Genomic DNA, 25,612 nt, shown 5'->3' with positions numbered 1-25,612 from the left:
TAGCAGTTACACACAAAGCTTATAGGGTTCCAAGGAACTGTAGTTACACATTTTCTAATTAGGATGTCTTTTAAGGAAGATAACGCGGGGTATAAGTGCCACAATATATGATTTCTCTGGTGCTATAGTACACGCAAGCAGCTCTTGTGACCTTTTCCAAGTCCTCGGAGTATCACTTCCAAGAAACTTTGATCAGGTTCATTTGCATATCAGGCGGCTAAATTCTGTGAATTCTTACCACTAAGTTTGAGGTTTTTACCCAGTTATGGCCTTCTTAAAAAGAATCTTAAAACTTTACTGTTTAATAGATATATGATTAACAAATAATTATACATAGTTGGACATTTTAAGGATAAATCTGATCTTTTTTCCTTGGCGAATTGTGTCCTATTGTCTTGCTGTAACCCACTGTGAACTATTTGATATGATATTAGTGGGCTATAAAGTGGCTTACCTGTACTGTATATAACTGAAAATTAGTGCCAATTAGCGGCAATTAACTCCACATATAGCCATTATTTGTACGTAGAGCCAATTAATGCCTAATTTATCTATTACGTTATGAACATAACTGACAATATTCTATATCCAGTGAGAGCGAGTGTACACACTAATCCCCAAATTCTGTATATGGTGCTGAAAATTATTTGCTTGCCCAATTTGTGTCAGTAGCATCAATAATTGGGCTAATTGTAACAGTTTGAATGCACGCGTGCATTCCTAGTTGGGGTTCTATAAAGATGCGGGCATGTGAATCTGAAAAGGGGGTGTGGCCGTGGGAGGGGCATGGCCGAATCAGGGGCGTTTCTAGAATTTGCGCACAATGTTATAAGATATGGTAGACTGCAGGTTAATATAGGCACAAGGAATTACGCCAGGTTTCAGTTGGTATAAATCTTCATGCCCAAAACTGGGCGCAGATCCCAGTGTTAAACTGGGTCTGTGAACAGCGCCCAACTCGGAGCGCCGTTTATAGAACGCACTTAACGCTCATTTTTTCAGCACCATTACTGAGTTCGATTCCCGGCACAGGCAGCTCCTTGTGACTATGGGCAAGTCACTTAACCCTCCATTGTCCGCCGCATTGAGCCTGCCATGAGTGGGAAAGCGCGGGGTACAAATGTAACAAAAAAAAAAAAATTTAACCCTAAGCATTGAAAATGTGCAGACAAGAGTCTAGAATGAGAGGTTCACATGTATTAAGCACCAAGTAAAATATTGAAAGCTTGTTAGCAAACCGGGCAATATTGATTCAGTAAACATATCTAGATAATCTGAGTTCAAATGCAGCAGTCAATACTCATCCATATTATAAAGTTTGGATCATCTGTTTGGCAGAATATACACCGAAAGATACGTGGGTAACTTGTTTGTGTATCTTCATGAGGTCATTGGCCACTGAATATTGCCCTCAACTGTGCCTACTGTAGCAGTAATTCATTGCGTCAATGATTAGAAAGGGCAGGAGGCAGACACCGTGCTTCTAAAGGACAGGGATTATTTAGTACTTGGCGAAGATCCATCGGATGACTCAGCTTTTGTTTATTTTCATACTCCAGTGTTGCTACAGCTCGTGTGGCGTTGGTTGCTCACAGCTGCATACAATAAGAGATGACTCAGGACATGTTGACTTGTGAATGAGAGACTGTATGATTAGAGGGGGGTCCGTGTGTACGGAAGTGGGTACATGCTAAGGTTTATAGACTTTAACAGAGCACCTTTTGCCTAGAATAGCTAACCCCAAACTCTTACTGATAGTGGAAATTCCTGCCATATCAAATATATAAATGGCAAGTGACCGACTCACCTGCAAATGCGCAGTAGAGACTTCCCTCTCTGTCCCGCCCTCGCATCAAGATGTAATGACGTCAGAGGGCGGAACAGAGAGGGAAACGGAGTCGGACTGTCGGACGCTGCCACTGGAGCCTGGAAACGAACATCGCGCGCACAAACCTCCACCACCCCCATCCCCGCTGCTGCTCCCGCCCCCCTCCGCCCCCTGCACTGACCTGACAGCTGCCCACCTTTTTGATGCTGCTTTTAACTCCTAACCCTTATTCACTTGTTCAGAACCCTTATTTTATCATCCTCACTTTAATATTCCCTTATCTCTTGTTTTTCCTGTTTGTCTGTCCTAATTAGATTGTAAGCTCTGTGGAACAGGGACTGTCTCTCCATGTTCAAGTGTACAGTTGCAAGATTTCATGTTACCAATCCCAGGGCAAGCAGTGGACTCCCCCATGCCTCCCTTGTGCAATGTACAGGGACTCTGAGTGCTGGTATAGCTGTCAGTACAGCCCTGGCTGCTGTTTCTGCTGAACGGATGGATGGCACATACCTTTTTCTTTTCCTTCTTGGGCTTTGTATCAACAAAGCACTTTTTCATAGATGAAGTGTTTCTATACTTTCCACTTTTCTGATATTCTCTTTCACTCTTCCAGTAAATTTGGTAGTTAAAGATCATTTAGCCTCCTTCCTGGTGGATTGCCATTGCCAGCACTGCCAAAATTACCTAAAACAGGTTAAGAACAGTGTTACCAATGTGCTGTGGATATATTTTCACACAAATGGCTTGTGAGAAAGGCAGGCGGCTGCCGAGGCAGCTGAGACACTGCATTCTCAAGCCCACGTGGCACCAAAATTCTTTCTGGATAATAGAATTTGAGCTAAGACTGCAATTGTTAAGGATTTTGGAAGACTTTGAATAGTAAGGCTGCAAGTAAAATGTGCCCCTACTGTAATTCAGGCTATTTAGAAAGAGTAGCAATTTACAAGGAGGGAAAAGTATGTCTCTCTCCAAAAGGGAAAGGGGGAAAGGGAAATGGGACTTGATATACCGCCTTTTTGAGGTTTTTGCAACTACATTCAAAGCGGTTTACATATATTCAGGTACTTATTTTGTACCAGCGGCAATGGAGGGTTAAGTGACTTTCCCAGAGTCACAAGGAGCTGCAGTGGGAATTAAACCGAGTTCCCCTGGATCAAAGTCTGCTGCACTAACCACTAGGCTACTGCTCCACTCATGGAAGGGCAAAGTGCTAGAAATGCTTCAGAAAACAGAGGTTCAGGATCTGTGGTTTCAGCTAATGAAGAGTCCAACTTGCAGTAAAGTTCTCTAATGCAGCCATTTAACACATTAAGGGTATTGTTATCACACCTTGGCTACCTTCCATTAACATTCAAATGCAAACTCTATGCTAATGATGTAATAAGATGCTGCATCGTGTGCTAAACAGATCATTACGTATTAACACACAAAAAGTGTGCAAACTTAACCCTGTACCATTAAATTAAATGACAGGGGTGTGAGTGTTCTGAAAAAAAATCTATCTATCTATTCTACAATGAAAAAGACTTGTTTTGCTTCATTCAAAATGCCCCTCCCCCAAAAGAGAGAGAGAGAGAGAGAGAAAAGAACTGTAAAATTAATTTTTCCCCATTTTGCCTTTAGTATAATTTAGGGCTAATTTTTGAAATAGAAAAACATTCAAAAAGCAGAGCAAAGCAGCAGATGGACTTTTTTTTTTTTTTTTTTTTTGCTAAAGCATCCAAATCGCTATTTTTGAAACCCGTTTTAAGATGTTTTTCTATTCAGTTCATAAGTAGCGCATCCAAAGCACAAGGGGACATGTCAGGGGAGAGATTTGGGCATTCCCAAAACATAGACATCTTTCTGCCATAATGGAATAGAAATCAAACAAAATAAAACATGGAAAAGAAAATAAGATACCTTTTTTATTGGACATAACTTAATACATTTCTTGATTAGCTTTCGAAGGTTGCCCTTCGATCTGACGAAGGCTAATCAAGAAATGTATTAAGTTATGTCCAATAAAAAAGGTATCTTATTTTCTTTTCCATGTTTTATTTTGTTTGATTTCTATTGATAACCTTAAGAGTGGACTAACACGGCTACCACACCTCTCTGCCATAATGGAACAAAGCAAAAACGTCTGGGGCTAAAACTCAGACATTTTGTTTCTACTAATTGGGTTTCTGCCAGGTACTTGTGACCTTGGCCACTGGACTAGATGGACCATTGGACTGACCCAGTATGGCTACTCTTATGTTCTTATGTCCTTGACTCCTCAGGAACCATTTTTCGGTTGTAGGCCAGTACTTGAATTTGTTCGCTCTTCTCCTCTGGACACCTGGGTTAAGCAGCAGTTGGACAACTTCCGCTTTTTCTCTCCAGTGCTGGGTCCATCCAAACAGCCACTTTACTGAAATGCCAGAAGCATCACAGGCAGAGCCGTAGCGAGGGGAGCTGACACCCGGGGCGGGTCGCCGCTGCGCACCCACCCCAGAGCGCATACCTCCCCCTCCCTCCCCGGAGCGCATACCTGTGGCGAGGGACAGGCGGGAGGGCCGATCCGCCCCAACTGTACGTTGCTGGGGTGTGTCGGCTCAGCGCTGGTTCACTGCTCTCTCTGTCCCGGAACAGGAAGTAACCTGTTCCGGGGCAGAGAGGGCAGTGCACCAGCGCGGAGCCGACACCCCCCAGCGGCGTGCACCTGGGGCGGACCGCCCCCCCTTCCTACGCCACTGATCACAGGACACCTGAGACGAGAGGCAGGTGTCAACCCTCTCCAGCACCCAAAATGCTTAGGAACAGGACTTTGACCTCCTTTCCTGCAACAACACCTTCTTGGGAGAAAGAGGAAACAGTGACCTGCTTCACCTTCTCTTACTCAAAACCTCTCTACCTAGAATCTTTGTGCAAATCTGACCACTGTGGTTACTGCCGGGGGGGGGGGGGGGGGCAGGGGAGGTTAAGTGCTATAGCAAAATAGTTCAGTGCAATCTCACCACTCTTTGTATGCTGTACAGCAGTTGGATTCCTGCTTCCTTGGGAGGACTGATAGGAAAAGGATTACAAGTACTGGTGGTTTTATGTGAGATTGTGCAGGGTAGTGCTAGACACAGATAAGTGGCGAGGAGAAGGAAGCAGTTTTCTATAGATTTTTATTGAATTGGCTCAGGCGAATTGCCTTTGTGTTTGAACATCAATCCAGGTACTCTGTGGCTTCTTGACCAGTGTTTTTATTGCAGTGAAAGAGGAGGTTGGACCTGGCTGCAGTGTGATATCCTATCTTTGTTTGGAGGACATTGCACAGACGCTGAAGCATGGAAATAAACAGCACATGCAAATATCTGTGTACCCAGAGCAGGCGAACTCTGATTAACAAGCTGTGCTGAACCCAGACTATACAAAAGGATATAAGAGCTGCCAAACAGGGTCAGATCCAAAATTCATCAAGCCCAGAATCCTGTTTCCAACAGCGGCCAATCCAAGTCACAAATAACATTTGCACCTATGGACTTTTTGCAATTACAAGAAGTGAGAAAATCAACCTAATGGACAAATTTTAGGTGAAGCACTGACCGTTTTCGGCTTTGACTTTGGCTCCGAAACCAAAATGAGCCCAAAATCCATTTTTGGCCTTGTTTTGGTGTCATCCAAAATTGCAAATTTTCAGCTGAAACCAAAACTCTCCCTCCTCCACCCCCAACCAGAAATAGCCCCCTTCCGAGACCCCCTTCACAGACAACCCTCCTCCCAGGCCTGTTGTAGGTTTTGGTTGGGTTCTACCATGGGTAGTGTTTTTTATCTCTATACTTCATCTTAGTTAACAAAGAGGAAAATTTCCTTTCGAAAATTGACTCAGGGAAAAGTAATGTGCAAAAATTGCCTACATGGCTAGATTTATGCATATCGGGTTAGGTTCTGCATAATGGCACCTGAAAATTCCATGCAGAAAAAAAATACGCCTAAGTGTATTTTCTAAAGTATGCCTAAATTTTATAGAATAGGCTTAATTTCTGCACACTATATAGAATTCCACATGACTAAATGTAGTCATGGTCAATTACACCAACTACAACCTGGCGTAAATCTCAAAACGTAAGGGGTCCTTTTACTAAAACTTGTAGGTGCCCACATGTGTCCTACACACATCAATTTTGAACTACCACCCAGCTACCGCGTAATTTCATTTTTTACGCGCGTCCAGTAAGCGCGTTGGAAATTTTCTGGTGTGTGGCAGTAACCAGGCAGTAAGCAGCATTGTACGCACCATTACCGCCAGTAATACGTGAAACCTTACTGCTAGGGTGGCAGTAAGGTCTCAGGGCCCAAAACGGATGCGTGCCAACCTTTTATTTTGCCGCATGTCCAATTTTCGGCCCCCTCGAAAAGGCCTTTTTAGCAGGTGTGCCTGAAAAATGGACCTGTGCATGTCCTATACACGCGTCTACAGCAGCACAGGCCAATTAAGTATGGACCAGGTGTATATTCTTTAACAGAGCGCATGGATTTTAGAAATGCCCATTTCATGCCCTTGGCCATGCCCACTTTCAACTACATGACTTAGGATTTACGTGCACCACTTACAGAATACGCTAGTAGTGTGTGTAAATTCTATTAATGCCAATTAGTGCTGATAGTGCTTGTTAATATTCAATTATCACATTGATTAGCTTCTTAACTAATTAAGTTACATGCATTGTTATGGAGTACACTTTGATTTCTGCGTGGAAATCTTGATGCGATCTATAGAATCCCAGGGATTGTGGCCCCTAAGCAGTAATATGTAAGAGCCCCCTCCCCCCTCAGTTAAGTAGGAAATAAATTTTACATTTTATAGATTTCCTTCCTAGTGAAGTGTGACACTCCATGTAATTTATTTTATTTTTGTTACATTTGTACCCTGCGCTTTCCCACTCATGGCAGGCTCAATGCGGCTTACATGGGGCAATGGAGGGTTAAGTGACTTGCCCAGAGTCACAAGGAGCTGCCTGTGCCTGAAGTGGGAATTGAACTCAGTTCCTCAGGACCAGAGTCCACCACCCTAACCACTAGGCCACTCCTTAGGCCCTACCCTCAAACTACCCTTTGGATGTATCTTTTACACTTATAAAACAACAAGGGAAACGATCTGCAAATTCCAACGTGGAAAACAAAACAGCAGATCAATATAACATCCAAAGATTTTATTAATTTATTTATTGATCTGCTGTTTTGTTTTCCTCTTTTACACTTATATGCATGTGCCTTGGACAATTTTGAAAAGCTCCATGTAAAACTCACATTTTCAAATGCATTTTTCCAAATAGAACAATCTCAGAATGGAACACATGGTGTATAAAAAACCAAACAAACACTTGACCAGTGCTTTCGGCTGGGAATATTTCTTGATATTGCTGCTGTTTATTTGACGAATGTTAGAAAAGCGACGTTCAAGGGCCCTGGGAGAAAGGAGAGATTGAGGTGTTTTTCCTGTAATGATACTCAGGGCCGCTGGGAGAAGGGGGGGGGGGGGGGGAAATTCCCTGAGCCTGGGTCACCAAGGGGGGGCCCGGTGCCAGGGTCTTTCCCTCTCCTGCTCCTGACAGGACCAGGGTGATCGCGTCCCATCAGGAGCAGGAGAGAGAAAACTCTGGCGCCGGGCCCCCCTTGGAGACGGGGGAACAGACACAGCACACTGGTGGGGGGGGGGGGGGGGGGGCCTGCCAGCAAAAGAGATCTTCCTCCAGCACTGCTCTTCACAGTCTGCTGCATTGCCTTCCAAGCCTCTGATTTTCTCCTCAGCTCATGCATGCTTGGTTTTGAAACCGAGCATGCGTGACCTGAAAGAAAAAGCAACTGCGGGGGCATGTCATGCGGCAGCGCTGGAGGATGACTCTTGTGCTGGCGGGGGCCTGGGATCCCCACTAACCAAGGTATTTATAGTTGTGGCAGGCAGGGGGTGGGGGCGGCAGCAGCGACAATATTTGGGGGGGGGGGACAACGGCAGCAGTGACAGCGACGATCCTGTGGGGCGGGCCCGTCTCGGACTCTCGGCGGCCCTGATGGCACTGGGTGGCTGAACTGCGTTAGAGTTGCTTTGAAAGTGTACACGGTAGGGAATGTGCACAACCCGAAAGAAATTGCTTTGTTTTCACGTATTCCAAATGTTTACTGATTTCCTGTTTGTAATGCCTACGTTATATTTGCACGAGAATTTATGTGCACAAGTAGGTAGTATGTTGCTACTATTTGGGATTCTGCCAGGTACTGTTGGAAGCAGGATACTGGACTAGATGGACCACTGCTCTGATCCAGTCTGGCTATTGTTATGTCTGTTAAATTCACAGGTACGGAGGTGAAGAACCCTTTTGCATACATTAAGGGGTCGATCTACAGCCGGCGGCAGTCAACAATTGTTTTTGCCTGCCGCTGACCTTATTCCCAAATATTGAATGCCGGGTCATGTCCAAGCACCAGCATTGGATATCTGGTTTTATGTGGCTGGCTATCTCGTATCCAGTTAAGTGCGATATTTAGCATTAAGGGCTCTGATTTAGTATTTTTAGTGCGCCTACACTTAGCAAATGCGTGTTAACCATATAGGCGCCTATAGGGATATTGTAGGCATGTAAATGGATAACGTGCATTAAAATGTTAACGCACCTATAATGCTGCTTAATAAACACAGCCCTTAACCAGCTAAGGTGAACTATGAAATGATAGGGCTGTGTTTTATTCAGCCCAATTTGTCCGGTTAACTTAGGTGGTTAAGTGCTTAATATTGGCCCCTGAACCACATAAGTGCCAACTCCGCCCCAGACCACCCACAAAATAGCAGCTTTCAGTTAGTGTTCTTTAGCAGAATTAGAAAAGGTTCAAGAAGAGCAACCAAATGATAAAGAGGCTGGAACTCCTCTCATATGAGGAAAGGCTAAAGAGGTTGGGGCTCTTCATCTTGGAAAAGAGACGGCTAGTGGTGGGGGGGGGGGGGGATATGTTTGAGGTGTATAAAACCCTGAGTGGTGTAAAAGGAAATCAATTTTTCACCCTTTCAAAAAGTATAAAGACCAAGGGAAACTCAGTGAAATTACATGGAAATACTTTTAAAAACAAACAGGAGGACATATTTTTTCATGGAAAAAAAACAGATGTTCCTGGAGGAAAAGTCCACAGTCTTTTATTGAGATGGACATGGGGAAGCCACTGCTTGCCGTGGGATTTGTAGCATGGAATATTGCAACTCTTTGGGATTCTGTCAGGTACTCGTGACCTGGATTGGCCACTTTTGGAAGCAGGATACTGAGCTAAATGGACCATTGGCCTGACCCAATATGGCTACTCTTATGTTCTTAAGTGCCACTGCAATGAGTGATTTAACTGGCCTGAAGCCTGTCCTAGTCAGTTAAATCACTTTGCTATCGGCCTCTAACTCATTTTAGGTGCCCAAACTGAATTGGTAACAAATGCACATTGCAGAGCATAATCTGTATATGTGAGAAAAGTGGAACAAGTCCGGAGACTGTGCTTAAGTATGTTTGAGTGTCACAGCGTAGGAGAAAATTTCATACAGAAGGAAATGTAATTAAATTTCAGCCTCCATTTGTTATCTGATTTTATGATTGTTAAAGTTATTTTAGTGCATGCCAGAATAAAACTAGCTATATCTTTTTTGACATTCTCCAAAGCCCCACAGCTCAAACACATCCCTGAATGCAACACCTGGCCGTCTGGTTCTCCATTCATGTTTGTTATATTATACTCTTTAATTTGCCAAAGACTATCAGGCAAAAAGTGTTTACATAACGTCTCAGGCAGAGGGGAAATAGGAAGAAGGTGGATCCCGTTGGTCAAATGCATCAATTTGTTCTCTAACAGAATGAAAGAGTCCTTCATACGCATAGAAGTAATTTATAGTAAGATGTAACTGCTCGGAGGTTTTTTTTTTTCTCTGTTAAAATAAAATAGTTGTATTCCCTGTTAGCTGCAGCTAATGGTGGACTGTTCTCTCTGAAGCGACTCTTCCCGGTGAAACTCAAGTTGAGTTGGCGTCTGGATTTCACAGAACCTCTCATTTTTTTCATCACATTCAATTGTGTTTAATATCCATTTGTTGAAGGTTCAACTTCAATTTTTTTGTATTTTCTAGAGCTTTTCATATGCCCTCTTGGTTATGAGCACAAAAGTGTATTTTTTTGTGTGTCCAAATCATTTGATCTGTGCTTGATAATGTTACTCTTTTCCCCTATAAATATATAAATAATGAATTCACAAGCGTTTGCACTACAGATGCTCTTTTTCAAATATTTTTATGTAAGCCATTGCAGAAATGGAGAGTAAAACAACTTTGGTCTGTATTTACTAATCTGAGATAAAATAGCACATTATTAAGCTATATCACAATGGAAACATTTACCGTGGAATCCGCTAACCTGTGGTACCTCATCTCCATGTTGGTGAATTTCATAATAAATGTATTTTAGTGTTTCTGCAGTTCACGTCATATCATTTTCCATGTTCTTTACAGGAATTTTCATTTTATTCGTAGTCGTTTGACTGTTGTATCATTTCATCAGTTGTTGATAATAGTGTGTATTATGTGGAAAGAAGACATGATATTTCAGAAAGAGTGTGCATTCACCCTGGTTTGCACATGTGTGGCGGTTGCACTATCAGGAAAGAGCGAACCCCCTTTCCTTAATACTGCACCCTCTTTCCACATAGAGTGCACTATTTCTAGAAAGTGTGAACTATTATCAGCAAATGACAAAACAGAAATATTGTGTGGTCAATATTGAGCCCATGGCGGCCACTATTTTTTGCACTATTATGCAGCTAAGTGACCTGTAGCTCCTCTCTGATTCTGCCCTCAGAATGCTCCTCTCCTGCCCTCTTCAAAAATGGCCAGTCCCAGCTGGTTTTCAATTGGTAATGACATGCAATGACATAGGGTGTGTCATTGTCATTTCTTTTGTCATAGCAAATGACAGCTCATTCCTTGTTTCCAGCCAAAGCAATGCTAAGATACCAGGCACCAAGTCAGACCCACTATCTTTTAAAGAGCCATCCTGGGCTCTAAATAAAATATAGTCCCTAACCCTGACCTTTGCTGCAAAAAGGTACCAGCACCACAACTGCCAAGCCCTCTGATTCCTAGTTTTGAAAAATCAAGGTGATGCAATCTTCAGAATCCTTAATTTTGAAAGTAAGGGTGACTTTGGTCCACTAACCCCTACTCCTGTGTCCTTAATTTTGAAAATTCAGGCAAACCCAATTCCTCCCTAATTCCCCTGGTACTTACCAGGTCATCCCTGTGGTCTAGCAGGGCGGAATCAATACCCAGTTCCTCCTGCTCTGGTGCTGCTCTATGTAAAATGGTACCCTTTATACCACTGGTAATAGTTTTCTATGGACCAGACTGCAAAATAAGGAAATATTCTCTTATTTGGGTGGCCTGAGCCTTATTGATAATACAAGAAGACACCACAAGGGGCACCATTTTCCAAAAGGGAACCACTGGGGCTGGAGCAATTGAGGATTCCTCCAGCCACCCTGATATTTCAAAAGTAGAGGTTGGGGGGTGGTGAGATTGGAGGGACTTTTCATGGATTGGGGCATGAAATGAGGCACTTGGAGAGCATCCCAGGAAGCGCTGGTTTGTATGTTAGCAGGTTGAAGTTCCTGAGGAAAAGTTAACACTACCTTTTGATCATTTTTAATAAGTTACACAGCGTCATAACTCATTATTTTTGAACATGTGTTGTGGTAAAAAATAGCTATTGCTGTAGTGCAGTTTGATTTATAGGTTCTTTTGTTTCTTGAATGTTTTGTTGTACCTAATGAATTGCTTTTGTTCTCTTTCTGCAGATTGCATGGCCTGTATCTCACACTCGGAGGGATGAGTGCAAGTGGGCTGGAAAAGATATACATGTATGTGTAACTTTTTTCTGGTACATATTTTCTAAATACCTTTGCATTTGTTTTTGTTTTTTGTCATCATGTTAATTTTTAAATGTTGTTTTTTCTAACTGGCCCTCTCTAGAAATCCAGGCATCTTATTCCTCAACTGAAAGAACTGATGAATGGTGAAATGTCAACTTCTTTAGAAATCAGGTGACAGATAAAATCCTTTTGATATTTAGCCCATGGCTGTACGCGGCATCTGAGCTGCGGGCTGAACTGACCCTGGATATTCAATGCTAGGGCATGCGTGGCTCCTGACATTGACTATCTGGGTCTCAGCGATCACCTGGAAGTAAGTTGCACACCAGTCAATGTTCAGACCGGCACCCGGTTAACTTTAGTACATAATGTTAGAACATTTTTTTTGCTGCCCTAGCTCTGTGGTTACTTAGGGCATCTTTTACTAAGGCGTGCTCACGTTTTCTGTTGAATAAATTCTTTGTGAAGTTCTTTTATAAAGAGCTTATTACCAGTGTTCTGATAATTAAACTCTTTTTATGATTTATAGTCTATTTTATTTCTTTAATAAAATTTAAGGATCAGCCAAATTAGTTTTCAGTAGTATAGAACTGGTTTGACTTGTACATTGTTTTAAATTAGTTCCTTAATGAATTAAATATATTTGCTTCTGCTTTTTTGGACGTTTCATTTTAGATTGAAACTGTTTCAGGCAGGGTAAAGTAAATAGTCATCATCAGAGGAAGAGAATAGGAAGATTCCAGTTGATGGTAATTGGTTATGCAGTTGACTCCTTACCTGTGTGGTAGATGAATCATGGTCTCGAAGATACAGTATATCAATGATGGTAAGACTCCAGTAGATGGTATCTGGTTATGCTGTTGGTTCCTTACATGGTGGTTCAGATACACAGTGTATGGATGATAAGATTCCAGTTGATGGTAACTGGTTATGCAGTTGACTCCTTACCTGTGTGGTAGATGAATCATGATCTCGAAGATACAGTATATCAATGATGATAAGATTCCAGTTGATGATGATTGGTTATGCTGTTGACTTCTTACATGTGCAATAGATGAATGGTTTTCTTAAATACAATAGTATATGGATTAGAGTGTTTTCTAATAAATAAGATTACCTTAGAAGTTGATTTGAAATGGGGAGGGGGGATTGTTATAGAGGTTCTACAATTAATGATACAATAGTATATGGATGATGGTAACATCATAATTGATGCTAAATGGTTATGCTGCTGTTTCATACATGTGCAGTAGATGACTGGTGGTCTTAGATGCGACAGTAGATGGATGATAGTAAGATGAACAATGTTGGATGGTTTTCTATCAGCAGTTACAAATAACATGTCATACACCGGTTGATGGAAGTGTCTCAGTGTCAGAATACTTTTTCATTCCACCCATAACGCTGTAATAAGTTGACTTATCATTTTGTCACATATAGAGGCCTATTTAGTAAGGTATGTTGCTATTAATGCAATATTTATAACACAGGTATTATCATATATGTTAATACCTGTGCACAAGGCATACTGTCAAAGCACTTAGACTTACAAAGTTCCATAGGTTACCATGTAACTTTATAAGTCTAAGTGCTTTGAAAATGAGCCTCATATATCAAGCATTCAGAGCAGACTTCAGCATCATTGGTAATGTACGTACATCACTGTCTTGGCTAATGTATCTGTGCTTCTGGTAACAATGTCATTCCAGATGGAGGGCTAATCCCCCACTAATCCCAAACAAAGATCAAAGGGGCCGCCATGCCCAAATATGCCCCTTCCCTCCAAATTCAAATGAAAGGGCCAGCATTTCCTGATCCCCTCTTCCATTATTCATATGAATGGGTTATTTTGCCCTTAGTAACCCACCCCGTTCCCTCCTCCCTGGCCCCCTCACTTACCCCATCCAAAGGTCGGAAAATAAAGATATAGACAAGAAACAACATAACTACCTCTTGCTATTCTGGTTCTGAATTCCAAAGTGTTGAGTTTTGGGTCGGAAATCTAGGTAATTGTATACTATAGACAACATAATCTAAATATTTTATACTTAAATTACAGAAGAGTAAGGTTTTGGGGATATTGAATATTTATAGTATGATGGGTTGGATTTTTAAGACATGCATAGCACTTAAAGTTATTGGGTGTGAATGGTAGGCTTAGGAAATAACTGCTTCAGGGGTGAATTTACAGAAGTAGAAATTTTCAAACAAGCTGACTTATTTGGTATAATTGTGCTTAAGGTAGGAGCCGTGGAGACAGTGCAAAGCTGTATTCAACTATGTACCTGGTAACACTCCCTATAAGTAACCCCTATCTAACCTGGTAAAGAAGATTGATGTACAAATAATCACTGTTTTATTTTGAAGACATTTTTACGTTCTGCCAAAGTTTTGAAATATATTTTTCATAGTCTTCAGTGGGAGAGTTTGCATAGGAAGGGGCAGGAAATGGCAAAATCCCCCAGTTCTGCAGCACTAACAAAAGAAGAGGAATTCAATGCAGTGAAAATGGTGACTATTGCCAGGATTTTTGACGTAAACAGCCAATTCCTTAGATAACTGGAAGAGGCTGAGAAAGTCTGACTGCTGTCTTATCCCCTATGTACTGATAGGCATATCTGTACGCTGAAGTATTTGTTATTGGTGACAAAAGCTGATTTTGTGCTGCTCTTCAAGCCTACTAGATCTCATTGATCATTGTCGTTCTAGGCTCTGAAAGAGGAGACACTGGAACATTTTTTTAAACCCTTTGGAAAATGGGAGAAGGTAAAGGCTGCAGCAGCCAGTAGCATCAAGCACCCCTCCCCTTCCACATGTCCAGCATCTCTCCTTCCATAGGCCCCACCAAAATGTCTGCTATTTTTACCTTTACTAGCTTAAAAGTGCACCAGAACAAAAGTGCAATGTGGGGCCTTGGGCACAGACCCATGCTCAGGCACCACCGTATCCCACCCCCTCTAACACTAAGGCCTGGATGCATCAAACTTACCGTGCTGGCAGCGATCTTTTTGAGCAAGTTTCAACCGGGTTAGCGATCACAGTATCGAGCGACGAATGCACAAAAGCCTACAGCGACCTGTTCACCGCACTCGTAAATGCACAACGAGAGCGCTATGCAAATGTATTGTAATTATGTGGTATGATGCACAGCCATTTACGGGCGATGCACAGAAAAGACCGCACAGCTTTAATGTGATAATTAATGGGTGCTGAGGGGCTGTCGGTAACTTCGGGAGCTGTCATCTGCCGTCAACATAAGCACGTCCATAAAGTGCATGCATAAGCGCTGTCATCGACACGCTACATAAGTACATAAGTATTGCCATACTGGGAAAGACCAAAGGTCCATCAAGCCCAGCATCCTGTTTCCAACAGTGGCCAATCCAGATCATGGGCCTTTAAAAATGGAACACAGTTCTTTAATGAATAAGCCTTGACCAAAAGACCCAACACGGGCCGTGTTTCGGTGACTAGCACCTGCCTCAGGGGTCACAGTGATGACGTGGAAAACTCTGGGAATAACTCAAATGTATTCCTCTAAAATATATTATTCCTTACCCCACGTCTCATATAGTAAAAGTTACAAAGCAACAAGGCACTTTTACTTTCTGTATCCAAACGGATATATATATCCCTTAACCAATGCAAAAAATGAGAAACGTCTCACACTCACCAATGAAAATGTGGAAGCACAAAACAAAAAAACGGGATGCAAGCAACGTGGCAGAGCACACGGTAACCGTCTGCAGAGTGATTTAAAAAATCGCACACGGATCGGGGCCTATAAAGCTTTGCTTATGAGTGACGTCTATCTCACACACCTAGAACGCACGTCTATGATGCAATCTTTTTACACGTGTGTACAACAGCTACAGCGCTTGCCATGTGCTTAGCTAATGACTATGGTGCGCATGTGTTTACAACAATGCTACCGTGGATTTCAACAGGTTAGCGAGACTTTCACGCATCAACCTTTGTATTACTGAGCGGCTCATTTGCATAAGATTTTTTTTTTTTTGAGCATCGGTTGTTTTTTCCATAATCGGTATCTTGTAATGTGGATCTTTACGTTTTTGGTTCTTTAACGTTTCTTTCATGCATCTGGCCCTGACTTCCTTACAGGAGGGGGAGGGGTGTTACATGTGCTTACAAGCCTCAAGCTGCGTTATGAGCAGCATTTTTCTCACTATTCTGTCCACAGTTTATAACCTGTTCTCCCAGTGGCAACCGAGGTTCATGCTGCTCAGCTCCTTCTATGATCTTGTGACCTTCCCCACCTCCCACAGGACCTTGAATGCTGTTTCTGCAGCATCTGTAGCCCCCAGATGAACTAAGGAATGGAAAAAACAGGCTCAAGGATGAAATGGGGCGACCTTCACTGAGGCACCAGTCTGGTGTCTAGGATTTGTTCTAATGCTGTAGTTCTTGAAATACACCTAGTTAGCTGAGCTTTCGGGATACTCATTAAATGAATATGCAGGTAAATTTGCATGAATATTTACCTCATGCATATTCATTATGGATTTGCTGGAAACCTGAAGGCTAGGTTAAGGACCCCTGTCCTCATGGAATTTTGAACAGTATCAAAGTGGATTTGTGTTTGGCTTTATCAGCTGAGATCAGTTTAACTTTCAGGCGGGTAATAACTTCCACTTTCCTGTTTATAGAATTATTTCTGTTTCCTGTCACATCCGTTCTTTCAGTGTGTGTTGAATCAGCATTGACAGTATTAAAACACAAAGCGATGCACAGGTGTGATATTCACCCGCACATAGAGAAAGGCAAAGAGCTTAGAGTCTGATCTTCACACACTTGATTAAAACAAAAACCCTCTGGGCTACTGAGTGCTGTTATCTGACTCTCTAGTCCATCAGCACTTTCTCTAGGACCCTTCTCAGGACCTCTACAGAGCAGTTCAGCTCTGTGTCTTTCTAGGTTATCTCTTCTGCTTTGTGTTAAAAGCCTGATGCTTCTCACTTACAAATACAGCTCCATTCCTGGCAGCTTGTTTGTCTTTGATGGCTAAAAATAGAGTACAGGGCCACTCTTTATGGCTCGACAGCAGCTCAGTGTGCTGCCCTGTGGGAGACCTGGCTTTGATTTCCAAGCCTGGCTTATCCTCTTGGGCCAGTGAAGGAGCTCTAGGGGGGAGGGGGCTCAGCTGTTGCACTGTGGTGGCACTCGGGGGGGGGGGGGGGGGAATAGTGTTTATACACATGAACTTTGGCTACTGGCAGGGTTGCTAGGTCTGCGGGTTTCCCGCCCAATTGGGTGGCTTTCCGCGACCCGTTGCAGGCAATTTTTGCCGGCTGCGGGAAATTGGGCGGCTTTGGGTGGTTTTCTGGGGCTTCTATTGGTCCAATTTGGTCCAATAGAAGCCCCACAGAAGCTGGGTTAACGATGTCGGGGGCGGGGTTAGTGATGTCGGCGGCTACATCGGGGGTGGGGTTAGTGACGGCGGCGGCTACGTCGGGAGCGGGATTAAAGACGTCAGAGGAAGGGTTGATGATGTCAAGGGTACGTCGGGGGCGGGGTTGATTACATCGGGGGCAGAGTTTATCTTTGTGCGGGTTTTGGGCTCGTTTTGGCCGGGGAAAATTTTTTCAACCTGGCAACCCTGGCTACTGGTAGGAATATACTTAACCATCCTCTTCCTTCCACAATGTCTTCCATGGCCATCCATCCTTGTTGTTTAGTGCAGAATGCTCACTGTTGGCTTTTCTAACTCTCATTACCAGGACCAGACTCAAGGGAACCAAAGCCTATCTCACCGTTTCACTCTTTACAACCATGAGAATGTGTTCCGTAGCTCTTGCAAAATTTGAGACAGGGTTCCAGAGGCTCTTGAGCTGGCCTAGCTCATTATGAAACTAAAGCATTTATTTCTGTACATAACACCTATGAAATGGTGGCTTTAGTTACTACCGTTTCCACTTGAGAAACCTTAGAGTACAACTTTTAGGGAGAGTGTGTGCTGAAAGCAGAATGAGGTGAATATATAAGCATCTGAAATGTGATGTAGGAGAGTGATGGCATGACATTAAATCAATACTCAAGAGAGGAGTTGAGTAAGGCAGTGAACTCATAGGGAGCAGAGTTGATATTTGTTGGGACTGCTGTGTGGAACAGACCTGGTAAGGGTATTTTTGAAGGTACAGAATTGTTACCGTGCTCATTGTTTAGTGCCCTGAAGCCTCGCCTGATTGAGAATGGCCAACAGCAACTGCCATGAGTAATACAGAATCAACAAATCTGCTAAATATTGGAACCCTTATCATTGAAAGACTTACAAATCAAGAAAGAGTTTTAAACGTAATTCTCAACTCCACCAGAAGCCAGTGAAAAAAATCATATTAAAAGAGAAATGTGATCAAAATGTTTTCAAAGACAAACAAAAAGGAGGAGCAAACCTCACGTGAACGTGAACAACAAAAGCAAAAACAAGTGAGGAGATCCAAGGAGGAGATCATGTTGTTTTTATTGGAAGAACAGCTTAGAAACGACCCGTCACGGCCATGTTTCGGCCCAAAAGGGCCTGCCTCAGGGGTCTGATCAATCTCTGATATTGTAGTAGAAGTGTTTAACAAAGATTATAGTTGAGGTTCTTGCTGTTGTATCCTTATGATCTCCTCAGCGGAACAAAAGCGGCCATCCGAACGACAAGTGAGTGCTGCAAACTTTTTCTTCACCAACAAAGTGAACTGCTGTATTTTATACAAACTATAAATGCCATTTCTGCTGGCCCTGCATAAAGACTATTGTAACATTCAATTCTACTTGCCACAAATGCATGAACAGGCAGAGATCAGCACACAACGCCTCTACTCAGTAATTCTGCATCAACCCAACCATTTTACTTTATTGCTGGCAGGCAGTCCAAGCCCCAGCTCTGCTAGGGTGAAATAGCAAACCTCTGCTAGATCCCGAGTGCCATAACAATTTTAATTTCTCAAACGGACTCTAAGCATTGCTCCAGTTTTGACAAAGTGTCTGTCTGACCCACCTCTAGGTATGTAATCAACTCAATGTCACCCAATGGTCTTATGTATTATTATCCCTGATTCTAGGCTGAGGTAAAACATGGTTTGAGTCAGGGTTTTATGTTTCATTTTGTAAAACAATTTTGTTTGTTAATCAAAATAAACCCGGAGAGGTCCATTTGCTTGTTTCATCATTGCTTCACTCAGGGTATGCATTTCTCCTTTTTTTGTGGAGGGAATTCTCTCTGTTGACCAACCTGGATTTATTCAAGTACTGATGACTGAAGTTAATCTGAGCCAGCCTGCGGTCTGCTGATTGTCTTTGATTATTTAAACCCAATCAGTTTGGATGGGCACCACTTTGTCTTGACCAATTCATTCATCTTCATTTGGAAACCAGTTTTTTTTTTTTTTTTTTTTTTTAATCTTTGACTATTCTGTAAATTTAAATAACTTTGATTCAGTCCTGCCTAAGACAATGTAAAACATAGGAAAAGATTGACAGGCTGGAATCTGTCCAGAGGGCCGGCTACTAAAATGGTCAGTGGTCTTTGTCATAAAGCATATGGGGAGAGACTTAATTTTATTTTTGTTACATTTGTACCCCATGCTTTCCCACTCATGGCAGGCTCAATGCCGCTTACATGGGGCAATGGAGGGTTAAGTGACTTGCCCAGAGTCACAAGGAGCTGCCTGTGCCTGAAGTGGGAATCGAACTCAGTTCCTCAGGACCAAAGTCCACCACCCTAACCAGTAGGCCACTCCACTCCACTATGTATTCTTTGGAAGAAAGGCGGGAAGTGGAGATATGATAGAGACATGTAAATACCTATGTGGCATAAATGCACAGGAAGCAAGTCTCTTTCAATTGAAAGGAAGCTCTGGAACGAGGGGGCATAGGTTGAAGGTGAAAGGGGATAGACTCAGAAGTAACCTAAGGAAATACTTCATAGAAAGGTGGTGAATTTGTGTAGTGGCCTCCCAGTGAAAGTGGTGGAGATGAAAAGAGTATCTGAATTCAAGAAAGCTTGGGACAAGTATGTAGGATCTCGAAGGGAGAGTATCTGATATGGCAGGACAGAGTGGATAGGTGATAAGGTCTTTATCTGCCATCATTTTCTCTGTTGCTGTATTTATGAAAACAAAATGCTAAGGTGCTATAAAAGATGGCCTTTTATTGCATTTTAGTTTTACTACGGGATTCAATAAACTGTGGTATCTCAGAACCACAGGTTAGTGACTCCTGTGGTATGTGAATAATGCAGCTTATGATCAACTTTTCAAGCTGTTATTCCTCTCCAAGGCATCAGGCTGTGAACACGGCCAAAAGCAGACTTATGTTTCAACTATTTTATTAATTTTCAGCATGTTAAACATTTCCAACAAAGTCACTGTTACAGAAATTAGGTATCAGAAAATGCTTCATAGAAACAAAAAAATGAAAATCATTTCCAAATTTTCCATTTTTCTCCCCTCTCCCCCCTTCCCCCCTGCGCCAACAATATAATCACCTCTGAACAAGGTATAATAACATGTATCGGCCACTGTTGGAGCATAGCTCAAAGATATGCTGTAACCCTGGGGTCCAATTGAATCTTAAGCCGTCTCAACTTGAAACCTCCTTCCTCCACTATTATCTCCCCTCCCCATCTATACTCCTGGAGCTCAAAATTCTGGGGATTTCTTAACACCGTAGCAAAAGCAACTTAAACCAGTTCTTGTCCCCATCCCTTCCCCTCCTATATTCCAACCTTTCAATAGTGAGGGTGCACATATTCCATTCTTCAACAAGCTTTATCAAACCCAAGAGCAGTCTTAAAGGCATCGTTTTTATTAAGTAGTAAAGAGCAGCAAGAAGCTTCCTGTCATTTCTTGTGTCATTTATGGAAATGTTTGCTTTATTCAGAGTTTTCTGGCCATTTTGTTGTCAGTTTCTGATAATAGTGGACTCTCTTTGGAAATGTTGTGCATTATATGAAAAAGGGTGCTGTGCACTCTTTTCCTGATAGGGGTTTCCGATTTGCACATGTGGAATGGTTTGCTCATATAGTATGTGGTGGTTCCCATCTCAGGAAAAGAGTATACTTTTTTCTGAAACAATTTGCCCTCCTTCTACATAGTGCCCACTATTTCCAAAGAGTACACACTATTATTGGCAAATGCAAAACAGAAAATGTTGTTGCTTCTACTCATCATCATTTGTTAATGACTTGCAACATAGGATATAGTAAGTACTAGAGTGCACCCCACCCCCACCCCAAACACTTGAAGGACGTCCCACCTTCACACCTCATCCCTTGAAGACATTATTCATCCCCCCCTCCCGGGGGCTTCATAGTAAGTTGGCAGAAGATCATTGCTAGGGTCAGCTGCCTGAAGAGACAAGAGTGTCTGGATTGACACCAAGGAACACCCCCCCCCCCCCCCCCCAGAGAGAGTGAATACTGCCTTCAGAGGATGGGAGTACAATGGTGGGATGCAATGGTCAGGGAATTTTCTGTTTGGTCTAGTGCTTAGACTTTCATGATCAAATAAATAATGGTTAAGAAAAAGAAATATTGTTGGTTTTTTTTGGAGGGGGGGGGGGTATAATTTCTTGACTAGATATTGGGAGTTGGCATTGCCATTAGTTCCAAAATGTGAGTAAAAAATGATTTCTACAAGCTTGCCAATGATGGTGTCAATGGGGAGGGAGGGTTTGCTTGTTAGGGTGATCAAACAGTGGCAAGTAATAGAAAATTTAAGACTCTGGAATTGGTTGCCGGAAAAAGTGGTTAAGGCGATTGACTTAGCGGACTTTAGGTTTGGACGGCTTCCTGGAGGAAAAGGCCATAGAATGTTATTGAATGGACGTGGGAAAATTCCACTATTTCTGGGATGGGCGGGACAAATTGTTTGTTCTTTTGGCCGCTGTCGGAGACAGGGTGCTGGGCTCAATGGACCCTTGGTCTGTCCTGGCATGGCGATGCTTATGTATTTATGTACTAAGACTTGCACTGCATTAGTAAACTGAAATCTCTGTTGACATCTTTCTTATCAGTTCAAAATTATTATTTTTTAAATTTTATGTTCCTAATCATAAGTTTACCAGTGCAGTCTTCAGGTTCTGGATTGTCCAAGGTCAGTGGTCATGTACTAAGAGCATAGCATTGATTCTGAGCACTAGACAATTAATATAGAGGTCCTTTAATCAAACTACAGTAAAAGGTGGCCTTAACATGTGCTTACTTGTATCATTCCCATACGCTAAGACCATTTTTTCCACATGGGTAAAAAGGCAGATTTTTCTATTTTTTTTAATTAATGTCCACGTGATAATTTTCTCCATTAGTGCATAAGGTCCCTACGGCCACTTATTTTGTGAAGGTGGTAAGGGCTGATGTGCTAACCACAAGCTAATCAATTAGCGGGTGACGATTTAGCTGCGCTAACTGATTAGCACAGAATATGCCTACCCTTCGCCCCTGACCCATCCCCCAGCACTAAAAAGTACAATCTTTGTCATTGCCAAAATTACCGCGGGATACCCGAGTGAGCCCCGCAGTAAAGTACTTTAAGCTTAGTGCTTACCACAACGTAGTAAAATGACCCCTCACGTCTCCTAAATCTACATAAGTACATAAGTAGTGCCATACTGGGAAAGACCAAAGGTCCATCTAGCCCAGCATCCTGTCACCGACAGTGGCCAATCCAGGTCAAGGGCACCTGGCACGCTCCCCAAACGTAAAAACATTCCAGACAAGTTATACCTAAAAATGAGGAATTTTTCCAGTCCATTTAATAGCGGTCTATGGACTTGTCCTTTAGGAATCTATCTAACCCCTTTTTAAACTCCGTCAAGCTAACCGCCCGTACCACGTTCTCCGGCAATGAATTCCAGAGTCTAATTACACGTTGGGTGAAGAAAAATTTTCTCCGATTCGTTTTAAATTTACCACACTGTAGCTTCAACTCATGCCCTCTAGTCCTAGTATTTTTGGATAGCGTGAACAGTCGCTTCACATCCACCCGATCCATTCCACTCATTATTTTATACACTTCTATCATATCTCCCCTCAGCCGTCTCTTCTCCAAGCTGAAAAGCCCTAGCCTTCTCAGCCTCTCTTCATAGGAAAGTCGTCCCATCCCCACTATCATTTTCGTCGCCCTTCGCTGTACCTTTTCCAATTCTACTATATCTTTTTTGAGATACGGAGACCAGTACTGAACACAATACTCCAGGTGCGGTCGCACCATGGAGCGATACAACGGCATTATAACATCCGCACACCTGGACTCCATACCCTTCTTAATAACACCCAACATTCTATTCGCTTTCCTAGCCGCAGCAGCACACTGAGCAGAAGGTTTCAGCGTATCATCTAGACAAATAGGAGGCCTGCATTTAAGACGCAAGATTCAAAACCTTTATTTAAGTTCATATTTAGACACAAACTTAGTGACCGAAGACACAGGATGCTACGTAAAGATAAGAGGCTGATTTATCTGCTTGACTCTATGAGCTCTTCATATAGGTAGGACCACTGAAAATGGAGTCTTGTACTTAAACAGGTAATTTACTTATTCATTTAAAGTTAGCACTGCTGTTTGTATGGTCCACCAGGTAGGAGCTAAAAATTTCCATTATACAGAGCAATTTGTTTTGCTTCTGGAATGCCCTGACCGTTTCTTTCTGAAAAAATACATTTAAGACAGACACTGAGGCACTCATTTTCAAAGCAGATGAAAGTCTCAAAATGCCTAAAAAAATGTCCATCTGCCAAAAACATCCTAACCTGGATCTTAGAAAGGCAGAATTTGAACATCCTACACTGTATCCAAATAGCAAGGGCACGTGTTTAGGGCGGGACTAGGGAAGTCCCAGATTTAGGACATCCAACAGTGATAATCCCTGAAACTAGAGTATTGGGGCAGATTTAACTATAGTGGATAACGTTAGGCTTGTAGCAATTCCATGGATTGCTAAACTCTTGGAATTTAGTCAATATATATTTCTCTGTTTACCTTAATACATCAGTGTATCTACATTCATCTCAGCATGGTTTCCAGCCAGTTATAGTACGGAGACCCTGTTAATTAAGTTGGTAATAGAAATAACAAAATCTTTGGCTGTGGGAAAGAAGGTAATTCTTTTGCAGTTAGATATTTCTGTGGCCTTTGATGCAGTACATCAGTCTCTAATGTTGACTAGATTAAGTGAGTTTGGAATTATGGCAGGGTCTTTAATTGGTTAGCAGCATATTTGAAAATAGAACATACAATACCAGAAAATATGGGGAAGTAGCCTAGTGGTTAGTGCAGCAGACTTTGATCCTGGGGAACTGAGTTTGATTCCCACTGCAGCTCCTTGTGACTCTGGGCAAGTCACTTAACCCTCCATTGCCCCTGGGTCAAAATAAGTACCTGAATATATGTAAACCGCTTTGAATGTAGTTGCAAAATACCACAGAAAGGTGGTATATCAAGTCCCATTTCCCTTTCCCCTTTCCCTTTTTGGCCATCAACATGGGGTTCCACAGGGTTCTCCACTGCCCTCTCCCACAGGGTTCTCCACTGCCTCCTCCCACAGGGTTCTCCACTGCCACCTCCCCAATTGTAAAACATATATTTGAGTTTTTTGGGTTGGTATTTTTGTGAAGCTTTATATTATCCTAGTGGATAATTGTGCAAACAACAACTTTTAGATTAAACAGAAAACTAAATTACTGTGGTTCAGAGATTTGCAAGTCATTTCTTCAACTAATGTCATTTTGTCCTCAAGGGAATTGCTCAGATTTGAAAGTAAATCTAAAGTCCTAGGTGTAATCCTAGATTCAAATCAATCAGCTTGTAAATCAGGTTTTTTTTTCCAAGTCTACACCTTTTACAAGAGCTGTAAGATCATCTTTAAGCCATGTAAGATTTAGAACTGTAACTAATGCCATTTTAATCCCTCATTTGGACAATTATGTTAAAAATTACGTAAAACTTTGCACTGTTGCAAAATACATCCATAAGGTTGATTTATGTTAGGAAAGGTTCATGAAGCAACCATGTTTTTGAACAAATTACACTGGCTCAAAGTGGAGTCATGCCTTCATTTAAAAATAGCCTATCCAGCTTATAATCGAAAGACAAAAACGCCTATATTGCGACCTAAATCGGGAGATAGGCGTTTATCTCCCAAAAACGAACAACGTGGTATAATCGAAAGCCGAACTTGGACGTTTTCAACTGCACTCCATCGCGGAAGCGTACAAAGTTGACAGGGGCGTGTTGGAGGCGTGGTGAAGGCGGGACTGGGGCGTGATTATCACCCGAACAGAGATGGGCGCCTTTCGCCGATAATGGAAAAAAAGTATGCGTTTGTAGCTAGAATTTAGGGCACTTTTCCTGGACCCTGTTTTTTCACAAATAAGGCCCCAAAAAGTGCCCTAAATGACCAGAATACCACCAGAGGGAATCGGGGATGACCTCCCCTGACTCCCCCAGTGGTCACTAACCCCCTCCCACCACAAAAAATGATGTTTCACAACTTTTTATTTTCACCCTCAAATGTCATACCCACCTCCCTGGCAGCAGTATGCAGGTCCCTGGAGCAGTTGTTAGGGGGTGCAGTGGACTTCAGGCAGGTGGACCCAGGCCCATCCCCCCCTACCTGTTACAATTGTGCTGCTTAATGCTTATTAGTCGCCCAACCCCCCCAAACCCACTGTACCCACATGTAGGTGCCCCCCTTCACCCCTTAGGGCTATAGTAATGGTGTACACTTGTGGGCAGTGGGTTTTGAGGGGGTTTGGGGGGCTCAACACAGAAGGGAAGGGTGCTATGCACCTGGGAGCTCTTTTACCTTTTTTTTTTGTTTTTGTAAAAGTGCCCCCTAGGGTGCCCGGTTGGTGTCCTGACATGTGAGGGGGACTAGTGC

At 42.5% G+C, this 25,612-nt stretch overlaps 1 protein-coding gene across 2 annotated transcripts in view; it reads left to right on the top strand.

The window, feature by feature from the left end:
- Positions 1 to 25,612, top strand: part of SEMA3A (semaphorin 3A) — a 321,151-nt gene that overhangs the window by 97,588 nt on the left and 197,951 nt on the right. For both annotated transcript variants that reach the window (XM_030216059.1, XM_030216058.1), the window contains exon 3: positions 11,654 to 11,716. In XM_030216059.1, coding sequence (XP_030071919.1) covers positions 11,654 to 11,716 — 63 coding nt within the window. The remainder of the gene's footprint in view (positions 1 to 11,653; positions 11,717 to 25,612) is intronic.

This window comes from Microcaecilia unicolor, chromosome 10 (assembly GCF_901765095.1).
Source record: "Microcaecilia unicolor chromosome 10, aMicUni1.1, whole genome shotgun sequence".
NCBI classification, from domain to species: domain Eukaryota; kingdom Metazoa; phylum Chordata; class Amphibia; order Gymnophiona; family Siphonopidae; genus Microcaecilia; species Microcaecilia unicolor.
Note: the sequence above shows the minus strand (reverse complement) of the source record. Positions and strands in the feature narration are given on the sequence as shown.